This window comes from Rhopilema esculentum, chromosome 11, assembly GCF_057945365.1.
Source record: "Rhopilema esculentum isolate cy_ngs chromosome 11, ASM5794536v1, whole genome shotgun sequence".
Lineage (NCBI taxonomy): Eukaryota > Metazoa > Cnidaria > Scyphozoa > Rhizostomeae > Rhizostomatidae > Rhopilema > Rhopilema esculentum.
Window position 1 is genome coordinate 2,239,682 of NC_142825.1, and position 24,246 is coordinate 2,263,927.

General features: G+C 36.2%; 2 protein-coding genes across 4 annotated transcripts; one reads left to right on the forward strand and one right to left on the reverse strand.

Moving 5' to 3' along the window:
• Positions 1–630: 630 nt before the first annotated feature.
• LOC135687556 (28S rRNA (uridine-N(3))-methyltransferase) lies at positions 631–7,642 on the forward strand. Of its 2 annotated transcripts, none has more exons than XM_065204147.2 (9): positions 631–737; positions 1,799–1,870; positions 2,347–2,442; positions 2,839–2,927; positions 3,301–3,505; positions 3,856–4,050; positions 4,805–5,006; positions 5,626–5,773; positions 6,392–7,642. In XM_065204147.2, the coding sequence occupies exons 2-9, from the start codon at positions 1,840–1,842 to the stop codon at positions 6,455–6,457; spliced, it is 1,032 nt and encodes a 343-aa protein (XP_065060219.2). In that variant the 5' UTR covers positions 631–737; positions 1,799–1,839; the 3' UTR covers positions 6,458–7,642. The 2 variants fall into 2 exon arrangements, with proteins under 2 accessions (XP_065060219.2, XP_088967413.1); XM_089111287.1 differs by lacking the exon at positions 631–737 and adding an exon at positions 1,301–1,325.
• Positions 7,561–24,115, reverse strand: LOC135687552 (vacuolar protein sorting-associated protein 52 homolog). 2 transcript variants are annotated; one of them, XM_089111286.1, is made up of 23 exons: positions 23,962–24,115; positions 22,951–23,115; positions 22,041–22,119; positions 20,490–20,542; positions 20,184–20,259; positions 19,339–19,406; positions 18,561–18,590; positions 17,620–17,703; positions 17,181–17,242; positions 15,642–15,792; positions 15,164–15,264; positions 14,583–14,715; positions 13,756–13,813; positions 13,357–13,490; positions 12,959–13,114; positions 12,496–12,614; positions 11,783–11,906; positions 11,033–11,101; positions 10,315–10,449; positions 9,361–9,441; positions 8,990–9,083; positions 8,184–8,302; positions 7,561–7,783 (listed from the first exon to the last, which is right to left on the reverse strand). In XM_089111286.1, exons 2-23 carry the CDS (start codon positions 23,035–23,037, stop codon positions 7,637–7,639), a joined length of 2,160 nt encoding a protein of 719 aa, XP_088967412.1. In that variant the 5' UTR covers positions 23,038–23,115; positions 23,962–24,115; the 3' UTR covers positions 7,561–7,636. The 2 variants fall into 2 exon arrangements, with proteins under 2 accessions (XP_088967412.1, XP_088967411.1); XM_089111285.1 differs by having other exon boundaries at positions 22,041–22,122.
• Between the last annotated feature and the right edge of the window lie 131 nt (positions 24,116–24,246).

Genomic DNA, 24,246 nt, shown 5'->3' on the forward strand with positions numbered 1-24,246 from the left:
ACCCGGACCGTTTTGCATGCTAAGTTCCACCATTCGTTTTGGTACCCTATTGTTTAAATGCTTTGGTACGTTTTTGCATAACCAAAATTGCCATGCGTTTGTGTACCCGGACCGTTTTGCATGCTAAGTTCCACCATTCGTTGTGGTACCCTATTGTTTAAATGCTTTGGTAAATTTCTGCATAACCAAAATTGTTATACGTTTGTGTACCCGGACCGTTTTGCATGCTAAGTTCCACCATTCGTTGTGGTACCCTATTGTTTAAATGCTTTGGTAAATTTCTGCATAACCAAAATTTTCATATGATAATGTACCCGGACCGTTTTGCATGCTAACTTCCACCATTCGTTGTGGTACCCTATTGTTTAAATGCTTTGGTAAATTTCTGCATAACCAAAATTGTTATACGTTTGTGTACCCGGACCGTTTTGCATGCTAAGTTCCACCATTCGTTTTGGTACCCTATTGTTTAGTTGCATGGGTACGTTTTTGCATAACCAAAATTGCCATGCGTTTGTGTACCCGGACCAAAATGCATAAGGTTACCGAAATGCATATGACAGGCCGTAAACACTCCACCCTAGTGCGCCTGCGCCTGCATTTTCGACCATGGTGGTGAAACGAGGCTGTAATTTTATCGCGCGCACTGATGGGAGGCCACGTGCGCCATTTTGTGTATGCACACACGAGAATGACTCTACTTTGAATAACGTTGAGGTACTTTCTGCAAAGCAAAGGTGAGATGAAATATTCTTATAGAAGTGCAAACAGCTTGTTTGTCAGACCCGTAGTCAATGGTCAGTCAGTGTGTGTTCCATCAGACTTAGGCCTGGGGACCTTTGGCGGCGTGTTATCGATATCAATGTCCAAATTATTTTCAAAAGCTCCTTGGCAATGACAAGGCTAGTTTACAAATTTACTTTCATGTCTAGGCACCTGATTCAGTTGTAACAAAATTTTCAGTCAAAGATCTTATTGAATTTAAGCAGTTCTGTTAACTTATTAAGGCATACATCAATTCTGATGAATAGGTCTTTACCCTATTTTTAAAATTTAGCTTCTCCTATACATTTCAATGAAATTTGTCGCTGTAGTGAAACTTTCTTGTCATTGCTCTCTAGGCTTTTTTCAGCTAACTTCCTTCATTTTCTTTAGTCTAATAACAAATAAGACTAAGATTTGGTTGTTGTTTTTTCTTAGAAGAAAACATTACTGAATTTTAATTTTTTTTATTCTTTTATAAGCCAGGCTGGGCAGGAAATTTATATGAGAATATAGAATTCTTAAAGAAATTTAGTTGGACTCAAAAGAAGTTGCAGGTGCTGGTGTGGATCAACCTTTTACTCTTGTATCACCTAACCAGTATCTCTAGATCTTGATTCTAGAATTGATCTAGCATGTCCCATGTGAATCGGGTCTTACAAAGGGTCAGTGTTAGCAGGGTCTGACAAAGCCTTTGGTGCAAGATGGAAATTGAGGGGACCAAAGACAAATTTAAGACTGTCAAGAAGATTTGCCAAAAGCTCTTTTGTTTTGCAATAAAATGGGGATGGCTGAATTAATTTCCCATAGATTACCAGTCCTTACCTGGAGTATTTTGTCCCCATGGAAGATTTTTAGAATTTCAGAGACAAGAGAATCATAGGAAAAAACAAAAGCACATGCGTGGGCAGAGGCACATGCTATTTACTTAGGTTTAATTCCTATTTTAGAGATTTCAATTTTTTAAAGCAGATTTCAATTTTCAGACATTTTTATATGAATTGACAGGTATTGCTAGAACTATTATCTTTTTTAGATATGTGTCAGTGATTCTCAAGTTCCTATCTCAGTGTGGAAATGAAGAGAAAAAAATCAAAGTCAGCTGAAAGTGGGTAGTCTTTTGATGGTTCTCTTTGATTGCTTTACTGTTCATTAGGAATCATTTTGTATCACCAGACACAAACATACTGTGATCAGCGATCTATTCACTTCATTATGCAAAACCTTTTAGAAATAGAAGAGCCAGAAAGATTAGCCTCTTAAATTTAAAATTATGAATTTGAAAATGGCTTTGAAAAAAGCAAACATTTTACAACATACTAAAAGCTTTTTCGTCTGACACTCCTCAGAGCATGAAATGTCAAAATCAGGAGTGAGTGGATTCTGACGTTTTATGCTCTGAGGAGTGTCAGGCGAAAGAGCTTTTAGTATGTTGTAAAATGTTAGCTTTTTTCAAAGCCATTTTCAAATTCTGTAGCAAAGGTTCAGATGGGAGTTGTTGATGTAGGCTTATATTGTAATGGATTTTGCCTTGATTATAACTTTTTGTAGAATGGCAAAATTTTATGTAATTTATTTCTTGAGACGAGAATGATGTTAAAATCAAGAAATCAGAAACCAAAAGTGGAAAGTCAGAGGATTTTGAACCAGATGATGTTTCAGAAGAAATTCAAAGCAAAGGTCAGCTTTTAAAGTACTACTATTTGATGTGGTGAAAAAGATTAAAGAATATATCACTGTAATGTCCTAAGTGCTCTGTTGATATGTGGAAAACCCAGACTCTGTTCACTTGATACTATAGAAGTTTCAAATCATATCACTTTGGGTATCTTAATATAATTCTGTTCACTCGAAGAAGCTTGAATTCAAGATGTTCTTATTGTTTTTGCATTGTCAAATGACCCTGCTCAAAATGTGGTGTAAAATGTGGTTTTTGAGCTTGTGTGAAAGCATGATCTGATAAAGAATTGCTTCAGAAGCTCTGTTTCTAAAAGGCAACATCCACATATTATGCAAATCTAAGCAAGTCATTGTTCACATGCTGTGCTAAACAACCAAATTTTCTTCATATTTTAGGCAGGCCATATACAATTAGTGTTGCACTGCCTGGCTCTATTTTGGAGAATGCACAGTCGCCTGAGCTAAGAACTTATTTGGCTGGACAAGTAAGTTAGAATGATCTTTTGGTCTTGCAGCATGTACCCTCTCTGACTTCGGTGCTGTATTCAATGTTTTCTGTGTGAATACTCTGTGACTTTTTTCATCTCTAAAAATTGTTGCAGGTCTTCTCAAGTATGTTCTGTGATTACGGAACACCTGAATATGTCAAAAAAGACAGAATGAATAAGCATTATGCCATGTTTTTCAAAATTGTTAAATTTGCTATTCGAAAATCTCATTTGAAGCAGCCTTATAGATTAATGTTGCTGCCTCTTCTTCTCAAATATGGCTTGACTATGAAGTTTCTGTTTCTCAGTTATCATCCCTGACCAAAAACAGAAATATACTGCATTTCTGAGTGTTTAACTTTCATTTCAGATTGCAAGATCGCTTGTTATATTTAACATTGATGAGGTAGTTGTGTTCAATGAAACCACAAAGAAAGATTCAAAATCTGGCTTCAAGGGATCCACAAAAGCCACTGATCCTAACATTCTGCTAGCAAGAATTTTGCAGTATTTGGAATGTCCACAATACCTGCGCAAGCATTTCTTTCCAAAGCACCCAGACCTGAACTATGCTGGTGTGTACTGAATAGTCTTATGGTTTCAATTTAAAAGTTTATCTTGATCTTTTTGTCTTAATTTATCATCTATTTGCAATTTTTGATTATATTTTCATATAAGTTTATTTTCATTGTGTGATTGCAATACGAGCAAAATAAGAGAAGCCTTGATTAAATATTATACAGACAAAGAGTCTTATTTTTTTTGCTTACATGAATAAGGTCAAGAGCTGATCTATTTATTAAGTTGAACTAATGCTCTTTGATTAAACATAAACTATAAATTAATGGCAACTTGTTTGTTTCCATTCACAAAAGCAAGGTGCAGATTTTTGCATGAGTTTAATGAAAAAACTATCTTCTTTCAGGGCTTTTAAATCCGCTAGACAGCCCACATCACATGAGAGTTGATGATGAACTGCCTTACAGAGAAGGAGTTGTCCTTGATAGGCCAGTTAAAAATGGAGAAGGGTCATTTGTCAATGTAGGCTTGCGAAAAGAAGTAAAGGTCGATAAACATCTGCAGCCAGGAATTCGTGTCACCGTCAAAATTGAATCTTCTGGTAAACTTTTTATTTTTAAAAGCGTCATTTAATGAGAATACCATAACCCTTGAATCAACCCAAAACCTGAAAGTAAAGAATATTAACAAACCCCCATCCTCAAATACACCCACACCCTAAGATGCCAGGTTTTCTGCCTTTTTATCAGTCCCAATGGGGGCTTAATCAAAATACAACAGAAAATTACGCCATCTTCTTGGTACATGGTTAAAAAACCCATTCAGCGGAAAAAGACAAAAACTGAATTAAGCGAGGCATATTACAAAAAAAGCTAAAAAATTTGCTATGTTTATGGCAGCTTGGAGATTAATTTATTAAGCCTTTCCTTGTATGCACCTCTTCTCGAATAACCCCTCGTCTAAAAACTTCCTGAATTGATAAACCTACAGGTCGCTTAATCGAGGAGTTACAGTAAAAAATACAATTGTGAAATTTACTTTGTAAACCACCAAAAATTTTTATTACAATCCTTCTTTTTATTCTATCCATTTTCTATTACTTTGGAGTTCTAAGTTTTTTGACGCAACAAAACAGACCCTGCGAGGAAAGAGACTCCTTTATCTATCAGACTGTGTATCATTTATATATCTAAGATTAATTGAAAACTTTTGCCTAGAAAAGTTACTGCTCACTCAACCTCGAAGCCTGCATTAGAATGTTTGCATTCTGAAGATGCGTTTGTAGTCATAATTGGTTATGGTTTAATTTTAATGGCATCGAAAGGCTGATTCCTAAAGCAATCTTTTTTGTTTAGAGAAAAAGCACACAACAGGAAAAGTTGTCTCTCCGGCGGAACCAAGATTAAAAAACGGTTTATACTGGGGTTACAATGTTCGACTGGCGCAGTCCTTTGGAGCCGTTTTCACCCAATGCCCTTTTAAGGATTGTTATGACGTTACAATAGGTACGTCAGAGAGAGGCTCGCCGGTGCGCAAGCTGAGGCTGTCACCTTTCAAGTGAGTACTAAAAAGAATCGTTGTTTTCGTCAATTCGCTTTTTAATTGTCTTCATTTTCATTTGTTGCCTTCATAGTGAGGGGGGAGTCAGGGACGTCAGAAGTATCTAAAAGTTGAATACCGTATTTACTCAATTGAACGCCGCCCCCGAATGAGCGCCGCATTTGTGACAAATAAATTCGAAGAGCCCCGCCCCGAATTAGCGCCGCAGTTATCTTTTTGTAAATGCGGCGCTTAATCGAAAATCAATGCAGTTTGTCTCCGACAATGAAGGGGAAAGTGACATTGCCATTTTATGAACCTTAAACGATATTTTCAAATTTGTATGTTTTATAACCAAAAGATTTGTTTTATTAAAAAATGACGGAGTTTTTAAAAAGCGCCGCCCCCATAAGAGCGCCGCCGCGGCGCTCACTCGAGTAAGTACAGTAGCCACAGTAAAAAGGGATGCTAAGCCTAAAAATTAGGCAAAATGATGAAGTTATTCGCTATTTAATTGATGGTTGCTTAAAAGTTCTTTCGAGTTGAGAGTCCTTTTTATTGCCTCACTCAACGTGTAGAATATGACTGCTCTTGTTTCCGTCTGACCCAATTAAACTGAATAAATTTTTATCTTTAGGCATTTACTGATTGTATTCGGTGGACTAGGGGGACTGGAAGCGAGTTTAGAGTCTGACGAGAGCCTTATGCAGAGTGAGGCACAGCTCTTGTTTGACCACTACATCAACAGCTGCTCGAATCAAGGAAGTCGCACTATACGAACTGAGGTATGTCGTGTAGATATTAGGTTTGTTAAGAGGAGCCCCAAAACTTCTAGATGTGAAAATTGCATTCTTTTTTGTTAAAACTAAGTATTATGAAAATATCTGGTTTGTATACAAAAGTTTTGATCAGCCAACTCGCCGGCCTCTTATGCATGTCTTTAAAAAACTGTTGATTCGTAATAATAAAAAGAATCCATGGATGAAATGAGCATATCTACAAGAGGAAGGTCCTGCAGCTAATTTCTTAAAAAAGCTTCAATAATCCGCCCTAAAAAGTCATGGTGAATTTCGGACTGTTTTTATAGTACTTGTCCTAATGCGGAATTTAATGTTCTTAAGTGTCAAAACTTCGTTAAACTTCTTTTCCTCGCACACATTACCTGTCATCTTACACTACAATGATACTTGATCTTTTTACAAAATTGTGGATCGTTGCCTGTCACTTCATAGATCTTTATCGACCTTTTTCAACCCAGTATTGACCTTGCAAAGAGACATGATTTGTGTGAATTCGTGACTTGTTTCTTTGCCAAAAACCAACTTGATAACGTCTTGCTGTAGCAGATGACTTGAACGTACGTGGTTCTTTCGATTAAACACATTCATCTCGTTATTTTACAGGAAGCAATTTTGATAACGCTGTCAGGTCTGCAGCCCAGGATTCAAAAATGTCTCAAGAAAACATAATAACGAAACTCCATCATTGCGTCTCGCAGGACACGACATCCTTCAGAAAGTATCGACTCGTAGATTTCAAAATCTAGATTCCGCGCTTCAAAATCTAGATTCTGCGTTTCACAAACAGATTCTGCCTGTTTAGCCAACTCAAGATATTCATTGGTTCAAACAGTTCTACCTCCTGATTTTCGTAGACCTTCTTCCGTCTGTTCCAGTTTAGTACTTCATCGATGAGAAAAGCATTTTCATGAATGTTCGAGACTATGAACGGATAAAAACTTCCACCATCTACCAACCTTGTCAGGCAATATTTTGATATTTTTTCCCTATATTGACAAAGTTTACGCTCTAGTGGAAGAAAAAGCCAGATTCAATTACTGGGAAACCAAGAATTCCTCAAAGACCTTTTTTACAATGTTAATTACGAAACTGAAAAATTCTGGAAGACAAGGTTATGCCAAGTTGGTAAACGAAACTTAGAACTAGTAAACTGCAGCAAATAGACATCGCCTTTTTGTACGTTTTCAAATGTAGCTTTTTATTCAGCCCTCGCAAATGCAAACTTTTGGATTAATTCTTCGCACAGTGAGGTTTAATAGTTGCTTCCAGATAAAAACCTCGACCTATTTTACACTTCTCAACCAAGCAAACTGAAATGGACATTTTAATTAGAAACTTCATCAACCGACAAAAATACAATTGATAGCTGAGTTTAGATAATTGAAAGATAATTAAACAGAGGAGGCCAGTAGGATTAAAAAAATGGAAGAAATTTTGCCCTCTCATAACTGAACTTAAACATTTTATTCTTTATTGCCTAGTTGCCCATTTTGCATCACTCAAGTAAATCTTCCACAATTCTTCTATAGCGCAAGGAAAAACTATAGCGAAAAACGCAAAAAGTTATCGATGCCCCCGTCAAGCTTTTTAAGGGCCTTTTTAAAAGGGCCATCTTGAACGGAACCGAAATTAGAAGGTTCGTAATGAAAAATTGATAGACCAGTTAGTTATCTGAAGTAATGGGCCAGCCTTATCTTCGATATTAAGGCATATCATTTCACCGAGTATAATTAACTTGGTGTTTTAGCTTGCAAGAAAAATATTTTCCCATAAAAATATAACTAAGAATCAATTGATCTAAGTACTACGCAGTTATTACAATAATTAATGTTATATCATAATTCAATATCAAAACGTTGTTTTATGTTTTTTCACTTCCACCATAACGTGGTGAATATTGATAAGTTCACTTCTGACAGAGAGTCTTTTGAAAGGAGGCTGAGCCAAGATCTTCTGGAAGCGGTGGTAGTATTGGATCATTTGCGCGAGAGCCGTCTAAAACAAGAAGGGAAAACGCTTATTCTGGTGGATATCGAAACGAAAACAAAGATAGAATTCATGGTCACATCGAGCAAATTAGAGTTGATTAAACATGATTGCAAAGTTGAGATTTGAAGGTTCCAGCCCTCTTGTTAATTCCAACGAGACCAAATTTCTACTCCTTAATTTTTACTAGATATGTTTCACGCAAGCTCTGTGTCTTTTTTTAAAGAACTATAAAATGCTCGTGCATAACAGAACATTACATAGTATCCACCAAATACTGATCATAAGACAGATTCAATACATTAATTGAGATATAATAACAAAACCAGGAGTTGTTCTCTTCTACACTAACCGTAAATTCTAAAATAAACAACATTTTCAGCTGGGCCTCTACTCATATGTTTCCTACCTGTAGTATTGTGGTTCCCGTCCTGAAATTTGAAAAACATCGCATAACCTCGTGGTTTATCGTTTCTATAGCGTGTTTCCAGTCTGCACCGAATCCCCGCACTATTTGCTCAATTTTACCTGTTGAAAAAGCAAGAACATCCCGTCAGCCCTTCAAAATTGTTAAAGACTGATAGAACTAGGTTTTGTCTCGCAAACCAATGTTCTGAGACATTTGTAATCATTGTTATGAGACGCTCTCAAATTTGTGACAACTAGTATATAAAAATGGTTTTCGAAGCTATGTGGAAGCTAGCTGACTGATCTGGACCAGGCTATGTGGTCCAAATTAAACGACATATATTTTGTGACATTATCAGAAATATATTTTTGTGACAATGTGGCCTAAAAACAGTTGAAATTCTTCTCAATTTGGTTCAGATCAGTCGGCTAGTTCAACCAAATACTTTTACATATATATATTGTGTAATCCATTTTGTCTCTCTTGGTCAATATTAAAATACAAAAGATTTCTTGACGATACTTTTTTAACTTTGATAAATTCTTTCTAATCACCAAAAAGGTTATAGTGATTTCATAGGGTTTTACTGACTGCATCTGAATTGAACAATGTTTTAATAAAATTTATTAAAACAGTGACAACATGCTTACGTCCTTTGAGTATAAACTTATCTTTTCAGTTAAAAACCCTAAGGATATTTTTTGTCGCGCTGTGAAATCAATCTCAGGCAAATTTTTACAACAACTCCACCTGTATTAAAAACATTGAGAAAACTTCGAGAATAAAACATTAAGGCTGAAACAAACCTTCGTCGATCCTTTGTAAAGTGGAACCCCTTTCCAAAACTGACTCCGTATCTTTCACGAAGGCTATCATTCCACCAAAGTGTGGGGACAACACCTTAGAAAAAAACAGATGCTGGTCACTTGAAATGTTTATTTACTCATACGTCGGATCAGGAGCCGCAGAGTAGTTTACAAATTGAGGGGGCTTTAGCGTTTGCAGGGGGGGGGCCAAATATGCCAAAAACCAAGAGCAAGGGGATTTTTGTATGGTTTTAAGTACATTTTGGAAACTATTAGGGGGGCTAAAGCTCCCTTAGCCCCTTCCGCCTCGGTCCCTGCATCGAATTAATCATAAAAGAAATGAAATAAGACCTTCATATAGCAAACGTCACCTCTTCAACGTATTCTTGCGTTCGCCCATTCAGCAGTTGTTGAAAACTTTCAGTTTCTTTCGAGTCTTCAGCAGTTCTTTCCTAAAGAAAACATCAAAAGGAATTCTAAATGAAAGATTTTGCTACCCTACGAGTATCAATTGTGTTATAAAGAGAAATAACCTTAGATGAAAGACCATTATCAAAGCTAAGACCCCCTTCCTTTCTCTTTCCTTTTAAGCTACAAAACACCCTTGATAATTCGGATGGACAATCATTTTCGGTGAAGCTATGATAAGCAACATTTCCTTTCAAAGATCAAATTTCTAGCAACATGAACTATGAAAACGTTATTGTCTTGATGTCGATTGAAATTTTTTAGGCAATTTGCAAAAAAAAACCATAGGAGATTGTGTTAGATATGACCAAAGTCAAAGATGTACTTAGAACTTTCAAAAGTTCAATGGAGTAATATAATGCCTCAAGGTTTAAAAATAAATGCCTCAAGCAATTTTTTTAAAATTGAATTTGCATAAAAATAATCTGCTATTTAATCTTAGGCTAGAAAGGCGAGGGAAATTAATTGTTATGAAAAAAAACAGAAATAAAAATGGATCATGAAAGAAGACACAAATCGAGCCTCGTTTAAATCAGGTAATTGCAAGGCTTGGTTGATACGTGGTACAGTTTTCTGCGATGAAAACACGATCTGGAAGGGAGGCCAGTCTCTTCATTGCTGTTTTGACCTAACTAGTTTCGCTAGTTTTTACCCAGTTGCTTCGAAGCGAGCATCCAAATCTATCCCGGGTTGGAACCATCAACTTTAAGCAGTGCAGTTAAGTGTATTATCACTTAGGCTACTCTTCTAGTGCCATACCCTATTTTTCTATTGTATGAGTAACACACAGCATTACAAACTTTAAAACTTTTCTGTTTTCTAAAACTTTTCTATATGCAACATGATAAAGACAGTACCGATAAAACTTGAAGCATCATGTCGTAGTTATTGATCAAGAAGACCAGCTGATCTTTTCGGCTGACAAACTCTGCTGCTCGTCTCAAAACGAAGTTCTCTACTTCAGTTTGCAATGCGCCAAGGGATTTGATGACCTATCATGAGAAGGCATCTGCAATAACTAACAGGCTTTTCTGTCATAAGGCACCTTCTCGACATACAACAAAACGAGCGCCCACTTTGATCTATAAAACAATCTATTAAACAGGAAATCTCTAAAAGGTGGAATCTCTAAAAAAGGGGAACCAAATAAACAATTGTGTGTTGAGATCAACTATAACGATTCTGTTATATGAATGGTCACCTTGTTCTCTTTTTAGCGTTTCCTCAGAAAACTTGGTTCTATCAAAAATAAGGCCAATATGGTTTCCTAGTTTTCCAAGAATGTTATTTGCTTTATTACACGCAGTTGACTCAAAAGAGAAAAATAATTATGAAATGAAAAACAACTGTCTTTGTAAAAACGTAAAAATTTTTCTACATTATCGCTTCAAATGTTATAAAATTTAAATGATAGAAAACAGTTTGTATCCTCATGTTTTCTAAATGTAATTCTCAAAGTTATATATTAAAGAGTACTTATCTTTCTGCAATTTGACATTTTTTAATCTTTATAGTAATTTAGTCAAATTTAATTACGCTGATTTTGTGTAGAATTACTCCATGGTAGCAACTCACTCGCTCATCAGGAAAACTTTCGTTCAGACTGTTGATAGCAGCAGAGAATTCTGCATACCGCCTCGTTATCTGAAAGGTAAATGGAAAATAATCCTGAAGTCATTCAGTTGCAAAGCAGTATTTTGTCAACGCGTTTTAAGGTGAGTTTGCATCTTTTTCAAACACTTTCATTGCGATCTGATCAAGAATTCTATGTCAAACATCAGGATCGCTAAATACACTGTAATAACCCGAAGATCATGGAGAATCTGTGCCATGGACTTGAAACAAATCGATTGAAAACATTGACAGTAAAGGCGTGGCACATACAGAGGTAATTCACGACGTAGTATAGTGCCAAGCACGTCGAGTGCTGATGACGTTTGGTATTGATGATGCATGGTATCGCTATCGGTGACGTTTATGTGAACGACTGTTAAATTAATTTAATAATCTCAGATAATCACATTTCCTAGTGTTGTAAGACCACTCCTACCAACTTTTATCCTGTTCCCAATTCTCAGACACACTGCCGCTGCGCAGCCTCATGGAGGGTCTTGGAGCGAATGAATGATAGAAGGCTCGTAGGGTAGTTTGTTACATGACCTGCGTTTGCCTGCGTTTGCCTGCGTTTTGTTTTTTATCGTATAATATGGCAAAATGATACCGTCGTTAGAAAGCCGTAGCAAGCTAGCATATAGCAACAATGGCGTGATGTATCGATGACGTAGAATATTAATGACGCACAGTAAAGACGACGTGTTAACTTACGTAATGCGGTCGCACATCAATGGAGCCTAGCTTTTGCGGGTCTGTATCGCGGATGCTATGTGCATTGAGATCGACAATATGCTGGAATCGCGGCCAGAGCAAATCTAGCAATGCATTCCAATATCTGAAAACAAGAAATAATAAAGTAAGCAATTCCTGACAGATATCAAAATGCGAGTGAAAGAAATTAGTATTACAGAAACTGGAAATTTAAATTGAAACGCATTAAAATGAGCATATTTAACTGAATGAATCAATAACAGAGAAAAAATAGGACTTCAGCAACAGAATAATATGACGTCAGCCACACAGCCACACAGGGACGAAACCACGGGAAGCAAAGGGCAATGTTTTCTCCATGGCTATTACACGAAGGCCATTATACGTGAGCTATTACATGAAGGACACTACACGAAGGCAATTACACGAAGGCAATTACACGAAGGCCATTACACGAAAGCCATTACACGAAAGCCATTACACGAAGGCCATTACACGAAGGCCATTACACGAAAGCCATTACACGAAAGCCATTACACGAAAGCCATTACACGGAAGCCATTACACGAAAGCCATTACACGAAAGCCATTACACGGAAGCCATTACACGAAAGCCACGAAAGCCATTACAACCATCACATGGCCAGAAAATCACATTGAAACTGTGTACAAAAACGAATGTAAACGTATAAAAAAGATATCAAAACACTAACTTTTCTAAAACAGGAACCTCTCGCTTTAGCATGATGATTTTGTATCTATGGATGATGTGAATGCAGAGAAAAATGGCAATCGAATCGAAGCATGTCGTCACGTAGCTTTCCATGTGTTTCTGCAACAGACAATTTATGACATTAGCAATGCCCTACAAGCTCTCTTGTTCATCAGCTTTAAACTCCCCCCAATCATTATTTAGATTCATGGATGGAAGAGAGAGAGAGAGTGGCGCACTGGAGAATAATGGACAGAAGGGGCAGTAATGGACTGGGAGTGGCAGTAATTGACAAAGGGGGAAATGGACAGGCGAGTAGTAAGGGCCAAGAGATCCTGTCAACAGGCCAAGCTATACCCTTCAATGGAAAATTTCCTATTTAGTGAAAACACTTACAAAACTCCATTGCTTGAAATAAACTTGATAAAATAGACTTGCAAAACTACCATTTTTTGGACACTTACTCCGAAAAGTGTGACAACTTTTCCCATGACAGCAGTGAACAACTCCTTCGCATTGTTTCCAGTAACCAAGAAGAAATCACACAGAAAAAGATACTCTCGGCAGCAGTTGTCTAGCAGTGCAAAATGCTGGCTTCTGAACAGTGTCTCGAATGAATACTGCGAAAGAAAGAATCCGAGGCTAGATCAAGATTGCTATACACGAGAATTCAGTAGGGTGATACACGAGAGTTAAGTGGAGCAAAGCTACAAGTAACAGCGATAAACATATTCAGTTGACAACACAATGAACACTATTGAATTGAAGCAGCATGCCCTAAATAATTCAAATTGTTGTTCTACGTCAATATTTTTGATGACATAAAAACCATTCCGAAGTTCTCGGCCCAAAATGGTCTCACCCTTTTTTCAGATTTTTGAGCAGCATGAGGGACAATAATTGGTTCTTCCAGTTCACCAGCCAGCACATTCCCGCGGTTACCCAAACTGAAAATAGTTGACCGGTTTTTCAATGACTGTTTGTTGGAGAAAAACCCTGAAAATAGGAGAGAAATTACCAAAACACTTAATAACCAAACTTGGATTAAATTTAAGTTGAAACTGTAATACCGAAAAAGTAGAACAATTTTGCTACGTTTTTCCCGCAGATTTACATTTTTGCCAAGCATCGTCCAGACAGTTCTGACAATCTTTAAACTGATTCCACTAAGTGCATCTGCATTACAAAGAAACTAAAAACGTCCGTTTCTCTCAAATCGATGATAAAGAACCAATCTAGAACGAAAGAACAGGAATAATACCTCTCTTTGAGCTGTCTTCAAGACCCATAAGGTCGTCCTTATCTGCAACCTCTTCGTACTTGACAAGAAAGGAAAGGAACTCGTTATAAAGATTCAATTGAAAAGCGTCTTAATGAAGAATTTCTTTTTATATGGGAAAATGTATGTACCAAGAAGGAAACTTGCAGCTCATCAACACACACTTTCTCCTACTTGAGTTTTGGATATAGAAAAGGATAGAGAAAATGAACTGTCTTTGAGATCGACTAGCAGGAAAAGTGACAATATTCCTATGATGGGCTGAGTTAAGTTTTGGCTTTTGAAGTGGCATATTACTCAAAAAAGGCGAATAATCTGCAAGGAAGCACAATATCCTTTCCAAAGAAGTCTTAACTGCTAATTCTCAACAAGTACTTATAGGGAATGAAAGTGCTAAATACCGAATAAGTAGATCAAACCCAGGGGCATCCGAAGCAGACTGACTGGGGACTATCCCATTCCTTCTAGCCCCAAACCCCAATCATATGTACTGATAATGTGACACAGACACTGTCAACTCTAAGAAAACATTTCAGCCACATGGAAATTCAGACTACAGGCCTGTAAAACCCCACTAGTTATCATCAAAGAATCTACATCAATTCCAAGCAAATAGTTCAAAATATGTTTATTCTTTTCGCAAAAAGCCGTTTTCAGTTTGCGACCAAAAACAAGATTGCCAAACAATTCTTATCCATGTTTAAATTTAAGCTTGGTGCTTCTGAAGTTTAATATGCATCCATCCTAAGTTTCATATACATCCGTTCGAAGTTTGAGCAGATTAATTTTCACACGCATCTCAAACAAACCTGCAGTTTCATTAACTTGCTGATGTACTCTCTGAAATACGAGAAATAGACTTTGCTCATCGTGTCCACATATTCATCTCGAATCTCCCTCGCAACCTGCCGGTGATGTGCCAGTAAAAACTCGTAGAAATATCTGAAACGATAGGCAGTTAAAGGTATAATAATATAATAATAATATAATAATAAATAATTTGTTTAAAGTTGGCGTACTAAATGAACGTCTGATAGCTATAAAGAAGCTAATTAAGGCCAACTATCTATAAAGAATTAGAATCAAATAAATATATGATACAATATTAAAAATGTTTATGCAACGACTGATATGGTATAGCGCTAAAATGTTTATGCAACGTTACAATATTGAAAATGTTTATGGTATAATGTTCTAAATAAAACCTAACCCAGCAATAAATATTTTACACAATCTACAGTCGCATTCTATAGGCTAAAGGCGAGGCCAGACACGATTCGCACATAGTTGGAATATATGTCAACAAGGTCAATTCAAGGGGGAAAATCATCAACATGTACCAACGAAAAAGCAAGAAAATTGATTGTTACTTTGTTTAAGTATATCATACCTGTTTTTGAGAAGAGCATTCTGCGGAACTTGGTAATTTGAGAAGGGTTTTCTACATTGGTAGATACGCTGAAGAATAAATTCACGAAGCTTTGCGACGGCCTATGGGGATGAATATAACATAAAATCATGAAGTATATATTCATGAAACCTAATCAAAAACCAGTCAATGCTGTTGAACCGTCACGTCAAATAAAACTCGACAAGACGGGTAGAACCAATTTATATTGTAAATGCAGAAGTTTTAACAAAAGCTTAAATTCCTAGCCAGATTAAGATTAACACAAAGAAATGTTTCAAATCCAAACGAGCTTTCTGCAACTTAAAAGACAAACAGTCAAAGATAACACCAATATTTAATGAATTTAGAATACGTAAGTGGTTTCTTAGTAATATGTTCTTGAAAATTTTAATCTGGTAAAACATGCAAAAGACAGGATAGCCAGTGGCTAAAGGCAAAAGCAACCATTTTTGCTTACGTTAGTTTTTAGTTTGTCCAAGGCATCTTTGACATCGTTGCATGCAGCTGATCCTTTGTAACTTTGCTCTTTGAACATTTTGATTTTGTGACTGAGTTCGTGAAGGTTTTCAACAAATTCTTGATCCGTGACAGACAGATCACAAATAGCGCTTGAAAAATATAAAATATAATTATAAACATATTTTAAAAAATGGAGTTATCTTAATTTATGCCTGTTTATATAGCCCATAGATGCTACTAAATACATTTTCCTCTTGAATGAAAGCCCCACTTGAAAATTAAGGTTACGGTAAACGTTTTTGACACGATATTTGGCTTTCTCTCCCCAAAAGCCAAACTATTAATGGTATCAGATTAAACGATACATCATTCGATGCACAAGAATATGGCGATTTCAACCATATCAAAACAATTGGCAAATATTGTAAAATGATACTTTCCAGGCAAATTTATTGCTCAAATGAGTGCACCACCTTCAAAAGCTATTTTGTACCCTTGCGTTTGAGGTACAAAATCTGACTTATATCAGCAGAAAGCGCAGATCCTTAGCTACCGAAGGGTGTCTCAGATTTTTCAAATTCGTCCTCTCCTTGAAACTATACCCCGTCAAAAATTGGCAAAAAAATTTCCTTCCCTCTCATAGCTATATTTGGCTATAAAAGACGGACCAGAGCAAATACAAAAATTTTGAGACACTTTGTTCACCCGACATCTGTCCTGGCCATGTGCAAAGTTTTGAGCCATTCGATTGGTTTCTTGGGTACAAAATAGATTTTTCGTACCTGTATGCAGACGACTTGTTAGTCCGGAGAAAACGGGATCTTACTGATCTCGCTTGCAAGGTACACTCGTAAACCACAGTGTAATCCGGGTCAAGTCACTTGAAGAATTCAAGATCGATAAGCCTGTTTAAATAAACACAGCCGTACATTGGATACATGGATGTGCCATGCGATATTGTAAATGAGACATGCGACCACAACCGCAAAGCAAGGATAATCGGCTTAACAGGTCAAGAGATTTTCAGGCCTCAACTAAAAGTTCTGATAAAGAAATTATGGAAACCTTCGTTGACATGAGATTTTCTCCATTTTCAAAATGTCTGTTAGTTTCAAATTTGGCATCATTGTGTGCCTTTAAAGCTCGGCTACTTGAATGTGAAAAAACGTTACCGTAACCTTAATTCATATATATTTTTGTAAACAAAAGAATACTTGTGTAATATATGGTGATTATATGCCGTTTTTGATGTTGTTTCTTCTTGTACTGCCGTTTTAGAATAACAAAGGTTTGGAAATTATGAATGATAAATTTCATTAATAAATTATCGACCCTTCAAAAGAACAAGCGTCCCTTTAAATTAATAAGAGCATCTGCAGCTTATCGTGTATTGATGGTATTTCTGAGGCATCATAGTTATAAATTTGACGTGCTTTGAAAGCAACGAAACAGGTTTAAAATTGCTTCAAAACGGTATAGGTAAAGCCATGTTTGTCAGCAACTACAGGGCGACAAGCAGAATCAACGGTCAACTTACGTTATCATTGCCTTGGTGACATACATTTCGTCAATAAACTGACTAAGTTCGCCACGGATAGCCTGCGGAAGCAAGAATTATTAAGATTTAACTTTTTAATTAAGCTAAATTCAAGAATTTTAAGCAATAGATATAAATTATAGTAATGTATAAAAAGTGAATGGTATCTTCCTATGTTAAAACGAAGATATTAGACATCTTGAATATGATGGCTGTCTAGTGCCGGCGGAATGAAATTCAAATGGGAGGACGCTGGTGGCTGGGAGAAACGGGAGACATGTATTTTGATCAAGTCTGCAGCCCCCTAGCCCACCTTGGCGCGCTCCTGATTGTACTACTGTATCACGACAGGGGTAATGCGACAGGCTTGATGAGGGCCAAAGGCAAACATCATATGTATAATGTATATTGTATGAAAATGTTGACGATCTCTACTAACCTGTCTGTTTTTTAACTTGATATTCATGCTCAGAGACTGTTCTTGCAGTGTTTGAATCTCAGTGCTGATACTCTGTAGGTCCGTCTAAGGGAGTACTGCTACATTTAGACAATGTACAAGACGTATGGTAATACAGCCTTTAAATAATCGTTAAAAGTATGGACCATGTTGCTCCTATTTTGAACGTCAATAGAAACAATGTCTCTGTATATATCAAGGCAACGGAATTAACTAAAATTAGTATTTAGCTTTAAACGTCACTTTGTTAATCAACGGTGTACACGCGGAAAGTCGTTCGATGAGAAGGCCCTAACATTAGCTTACAATGACAGTTTTTTCTTGCATCAATTTCTGGTAAGCTTTTTGGTAAGCGTCCTTTCTTAAGGTTAATATTGTAATTCTGAGTATTTCAAAATCCTCGATAAATTTCAAAGAATTTGACTACTGGTTTAGCCTGATTATTTTCTCTTTTAAGGGGAATATTTCAGCGTAAAGATATTAGTTTACAAAACTTTATTTTTTCGGATGCCATTTCTGTTTGGGTGTTGCAATACTTTTGTCCTGGTAGTGTATTTTGTAATTTTTGATTCGCATATTGGAAGCTATATTAACATTTAAAAATAACATGATGCAAGAAAATTGACTATTTACTATAAAGGTGCTAGGAAAGGACGGGTTTTGACAATCTGACCAAAGGTAGGGAAAGCCACAAGTGCTTTGTAGTAAAAGTTGCAGGAAAAAATAGGTTAAATGATATTGAGGTTGAGGGCAGGGTTTCGGAAGCATATCAGCATCCAAAACCATACAAGGTGGTGCTAAGTTGGAAGATATGAAGCGAAAAGGGTATATTTCTAAAGCAAGATGTTGGATCAATAAACAATAAGGTCATCAGAGCACATTTAGTAAAGCACTTTGAACCAAAGAATACAGGAAAAGCATACCTGAAAACTGCTTAACATACTTTCCATTGTCTATGAAAAAATTAAGCAATTAGTTCTTCTACTAGCTAATATTGGTACATACCCATGTGTTGTAAGTAACAATTTCAATGAGGGAAAATAAATTCATGAAAAGGAGGCCAAGTAAACGTCATAGCAACATCAGCTTGGAACTTAGGGGTGTAGGGATAATAAAGATGCCATCATGAAGTCCAGGAACAAAGTCCTGCCTGCAACCTAGCCTGTTTGCAGTACAACATTATTCGAACTGGTCGACCTTTAAAGAAAATCTACCAAATAGGTAAAAAAATTATAAGACTCACATTAAAAGGGGGTTAAATATATATAATAAAAATAAATCATGTTTGTGAACTAGTGACATAGCATAACTTGTCTTTTAATTTATTGGCATGTGCATCTCATGGTAGAGGAATATCTTTGATACCCTTTTTCGCACTACTTTGTTACTACTATGCAACTGATTTAAGTTTACTTTAGAAAAACCTCAAAGAGATACTTGAATCCAATGGGGTGGATTCAATTCAATTCAATAATAATAAATTCAAGCTTTTAATTACAGGCTACGTGATTAAACATACTTATAATTGATAATGCTTAGGGCAAATAAAAAGAATTCAGATGAGCTATCTAGTTATTTGCCCTCTATCGAGTTATTTGCCCTGAGGATACATTGTTTCTGCCAACGACCAGCAATATAAATTGCTTTAGCTAAAATTAGATTTTAAAATGTACTTCTAGAAATTCGATTTAAGATACTTGCCTCCAGAATTCCATCACAGTTTTTTATTTGTTTATGCAAGCTTGCAATGTTTTTACTTTCTTTTATATCTAATCTTGTAGTAAAAGAAAACGTTCATCAATTGGCTATTTATTGGCAATTGGTGCCTCATTTAGACTTGAGCACAAAAACATCTTTAGATTACAGGCTAAAAACCTATCATACCAGCTGTATGGGCTTTCTAAGCCAAATAATTACGTATGATATTTGCCCATCAATTAAAGCATCCAGTCCTAGTAAAAAGACGCCTCTGAATTGAGCCACTTGTTTTTCATTTGATCACAGTAGTCTCCTGTGATTTTTATACCCATTTTCTAAAAATTACTAGTGGCAGAGTATTTAAGATCAGCACTTCATGTGATCAGTCTCAGGTCACAAAAATCATGCCTCAGCATATTGAAGTATAAACTCTCCTCTTACCATGAGCCTATGATTTCAATTTTCATCCACATTTTACCATGTTCTTGGGGGGCTGGAGCCCTTCAATAGGTGTCAGAATCTACTATAAATCATTTAGAACAGTGTACTGAACGGGAAGCAATACAATAGGCTGCCATCCCTCCTCCTAATATGAATTTCATTCCAACAAAACTGTACAAAGATAGATGATGCATTCATGGGCAAAAAGCTTATCCAGGGGTCCTTTTATGGGCACAGGCCATGAACCTCATTTCTGAGAGAACCCTACTACTAATACAGATACCAAATATCTTATTTGCAAAATCATGCACAACTTATGATGATGATGATAGGGTAATGAAATCTATGTTTCCACAGTTTTACTGAACAAAATCTCGAAAGGAATATTAATTGGCAGACAAGGATACAATCTTGTATAGACAGCTTTTCCAAGCCCCTAAGCTCATCTTCAATTTCTTCAGAATACTGCCTCAAATCAGTACCCTAGAAGTAAGGAATTTTGAGAAAATTTTATACATGAAAGTTCAGCTTATGTTAATCAATAAATCAGGAGGAGTCCAAAAACAAGAATCACAAACATGAGCTTATGAGTGGCAATTCCGTGTTCAGTGTAGATATTGCCCTATATTAAGTTTTTGTATTTAATCTTACTGTTTTTAGAGGTTTTCCGTTACATTGTATCAAGGTATTGTACTAAGGTTTATCATACTTACCTTTGCCAGTGCTTGTTGAAAGAATTCATCCTGCATGTGTTTTTGGAGGAAATCTGGTTAAAAAAGTTTGCTCATTGAGAATAATTGACTGGAAGTGAAATGAACTTTGCTTCACACCAATAAAGAACAAAATAATTTGCCAGGTGTAGTCTGGCTTTGGAGACAAAGTGCATATTTTCTTAATTATAACTTAACATCTTTTGACTATGTTAAGAGTGATCCATTTGGTGAGTAGAGTTGAATTGCCTTCCTCATCTATACACAGCTTTTCTAACCACTCTGCACTTATTATGTCGGCTTACCCAAAAACATTATACATACTCTTTATACAAACTTTGTTTGTGATTTGAGGTCTATTTTTTAATACCCACTCAAATATAACCAAATCAAGTGTTAAAGGCTTAAATAAGACAAATCACAGTGAGAAATCTTCTGTTTATAAACAGCATTTAATAATTTTGGATATGGGAAAAAATAACTTTGTTATGAAAGATTGATTCAAGCAAAGGATAGGAAACACAAGATAGGTGCATCCCAACTGTGGGTACTCATGTACCAGGCCTTGCCCGGAAAGGCGCTCGATCGAGCGCGCGCGCCTAGAGCGCACCCAAAAAAAGCCTTGGAGAGCGATTTATAGAGCCCCTCAAAACGTAAAAACAATATTAACGCGGAGCAAAATAAATTTTTGGAATTTATTAAATCAACTTGATCAAGCATAAACAATCTTCCCAACAGACCGCAATATTATGATTTGCGTAAGATTACCCCTTGAGAAAAAATTCAGCAAATTCAACGTTGGGTTTTCGATATCATTTTTAATCTTAAAACCCTCTAATAACCATCAAGGATACAGGCCATCAAGCATAAGCGTATTCTCCGGCAGATTTATTTGATTTACGAGCAAGCGTTTATCTTCTATTGAAGTATATATTATTTTCTATTTTTTCAATAACTTAAAATCGCCTGTGCAAATCAGCGATCACGTTTCCGTCCAAATTATCGCATTGCTTTTCATTTTTCATTTGCTTTTGCGAGTAGTAGATGTTCTAGCGTTTCTTATAGAATGGATAACATGAAAAAAGGAACAAAGTTAAATGTTCGATTAAAAGCCATGCGTTTTGATGAAGCAATATGTGAAGCTGAACATAACAGTAGTGATACTGACACTGATAAAAGCTCATAGAATGATGGCAAGTTACATATCTAGAAAAATCTGAACAATTTTGCGACTTTGTTTTATTATATTTCTATATTTATATTAACATAGTGTTTGTTGCATATTTTGTTATTTCGTATTATGGTGCTTTGTGGTATCACCGCTGAATTTCATATTTAACATTCTTCCGAAGCTTTCGATTTGAAGCTCTCGATCTCCTAAAGCTCTCGAAGGATGCTCTCAAGGACATTTACTTAGAGGTGCAAAATAGAGCGCCTAGAGTTTCTAAGGGGCTCTTTTTATGGAGCACCCTCATTTTACTTAGAGCAAGGCCTGATGTACTATACAAATAGTTTCAGTTTCTTGTCATTTCAAAGTTACAATGAATATCATACCATCTAATTCAACAAGGATATTATCATCTTGTGATGTGATGTCAAGATCTTCCAACTCCAATTCTAGCTGAGACTGTTCCTGCTAATAAAAATTAAGTATACATTTTCAGTTCCACAAATTTGTTGAAAATAAAAAGAGCAGTAGCTGAGATTTCAGTCTCTGATGCAAATCTAAATGTTGATAATTTGCATGATCAATAACCTAACAAGAAAAATGCACTAACACAGTATCATAGCATTCCCACAGGAGAAAATCCAGAAATGCGACAGTGTAGCAATGCTTAGTCATATAAAATGAAGTAATGCCTTAGTTGCCATGGGGAAACTAGCATATGCGTGCAGCTATGCCAAATTTTTTGCCTTTGCACCTGTCACATGCTATCAATAAGTCAGGTATATTATACTATAGTCATAAAAGGTTGTTGCTTGTAACTTGAATGACTTAGCTTGTATAGTGTCCTAGCAGCTATGAATAGCCAAAATCATTATTTTCTTTCAATCTGGTCTGTATAGACTCATTTGGTGATGACACATCAATTGAAGCAACTTAAACTGTCATGTATACACATTTATACACTCAGTCAGTTATACACTGTTTAGCCTTTAGTTCAAATTAATCAGGACAGTTTTTCTCTGGCTTTGTGCATCTGGCACACAAATTCATGTACTGAACTGGAAGTTTAGGGATCATAGACAAAACAATTTTTCCCAGTTGGTGGAATGGGGCCTTTGAAGGGGGGGGGGGGCAGCACCTTAAGGCTAAATGCAAGTTCCGTTATCTGGGACAAAAATTATTTGCCCTCGATGACCTTACCTTTGACATTAGCCATTTAAGGAATTTGTTTAGTAATTATTTAAAAAGAAGGATGAAAATGAGAGTAAATAATACATATAATTTTCCCAGACTTACGGTTTTGGACACATTATCTCCATCACTAATAAGTTCGCTGCCAGCTTTGTCTATGCTACCATCGTCAGACCCAAACAGTTCCGCCATTTTGACAGCTTGTCTAACTTAGCCTCTGTTCCGTGCAAACATATCGATGATCAGAGGTGCTATGCTTTCATGGGGGTCCTCAGAATTAAAAGTTACAATGAAAGTAAAAAAAATTGAAATTAATAGTAAACTACCTAAACCTTATAAAAGATCTTACACAGGTAAAAGCGATTACAGTCCTTCATTATAAATCAAAGTTATTCATTCAGTTCTTTAAAAAAAACAATGTGAAGATCTTTGGTAGCATAAAGTTCCCCCTATTTCAAGTATTATAGGTAGGTATTTATTACCCCTCATATTAGAAATGTTCACATTAGTGAGCAAAGTTTTATTTACAAATGAATTCCTGTGCAACTTCCTTCTTTCTTCAAGTGAATATGAATCCCATTTCAAAGTCATAAATTGCTCTTGCATGGAAAGAAACACCAAAAATTTTTATGAAATTCTAACAAATCCATAAATGGAACGCTTGAAATAGATTTGAAACCGCCTTGAATATCAAAAAATGATTTTTCAGTAAGAAGCATTTTTAAATTCGTGATCTTTTCCTTGTAATCTTTTCGATGCTCTTTCTCTGACATAAAAGTCCTAGACATTTGAAAAATTAAAGCATTGCAAAGTGTATGGAACTGAACGAGTTAGCAAAGAATTTCGGAAAGGATCTCATCGTTCCTATGGAAGATGGAGAGAGATATCTTCATTTTTCCGTGTTTCACAAAGATGTCAACTACTTTTCTCTGTTGGGTAGAGTAGTTGTAACAGCGGACATTCAAAGTGGCATCTTGGATTGCCGATGTAGCAGAAGGAGATTCTCCTGTATTCATAAAAACATGTGCTTGTGGTATTTAAAACAATTTATGAAATTAGATTCATGAACGTAGATTAGGAAGAGTGTTGGACATCCAATCGATTCTTAATGCTTACCTGCACTTCGACAGTCTTGTTGAAGAAGAACGAATTTTGTTGTGTGATATGCTGTTGTTATCCAACAGTCCTGATTATGGATCTCAACAGGAGAGTTGTATTCGACTGTTCTTCGTCAGATCTTGAACTGCCAAGTGGATACGTAGAAGAAAAGAATGATTTGGTCGATGCAGATAGTCTTTGGGAAAAGGTAGAGCTGTCCTTGATCATAAAGGGTTTTCCAAACCGTGAAATTGAACAATTTAAAGTCAAACCACATATGCATTGTTGGGCTCCTTAGATAAG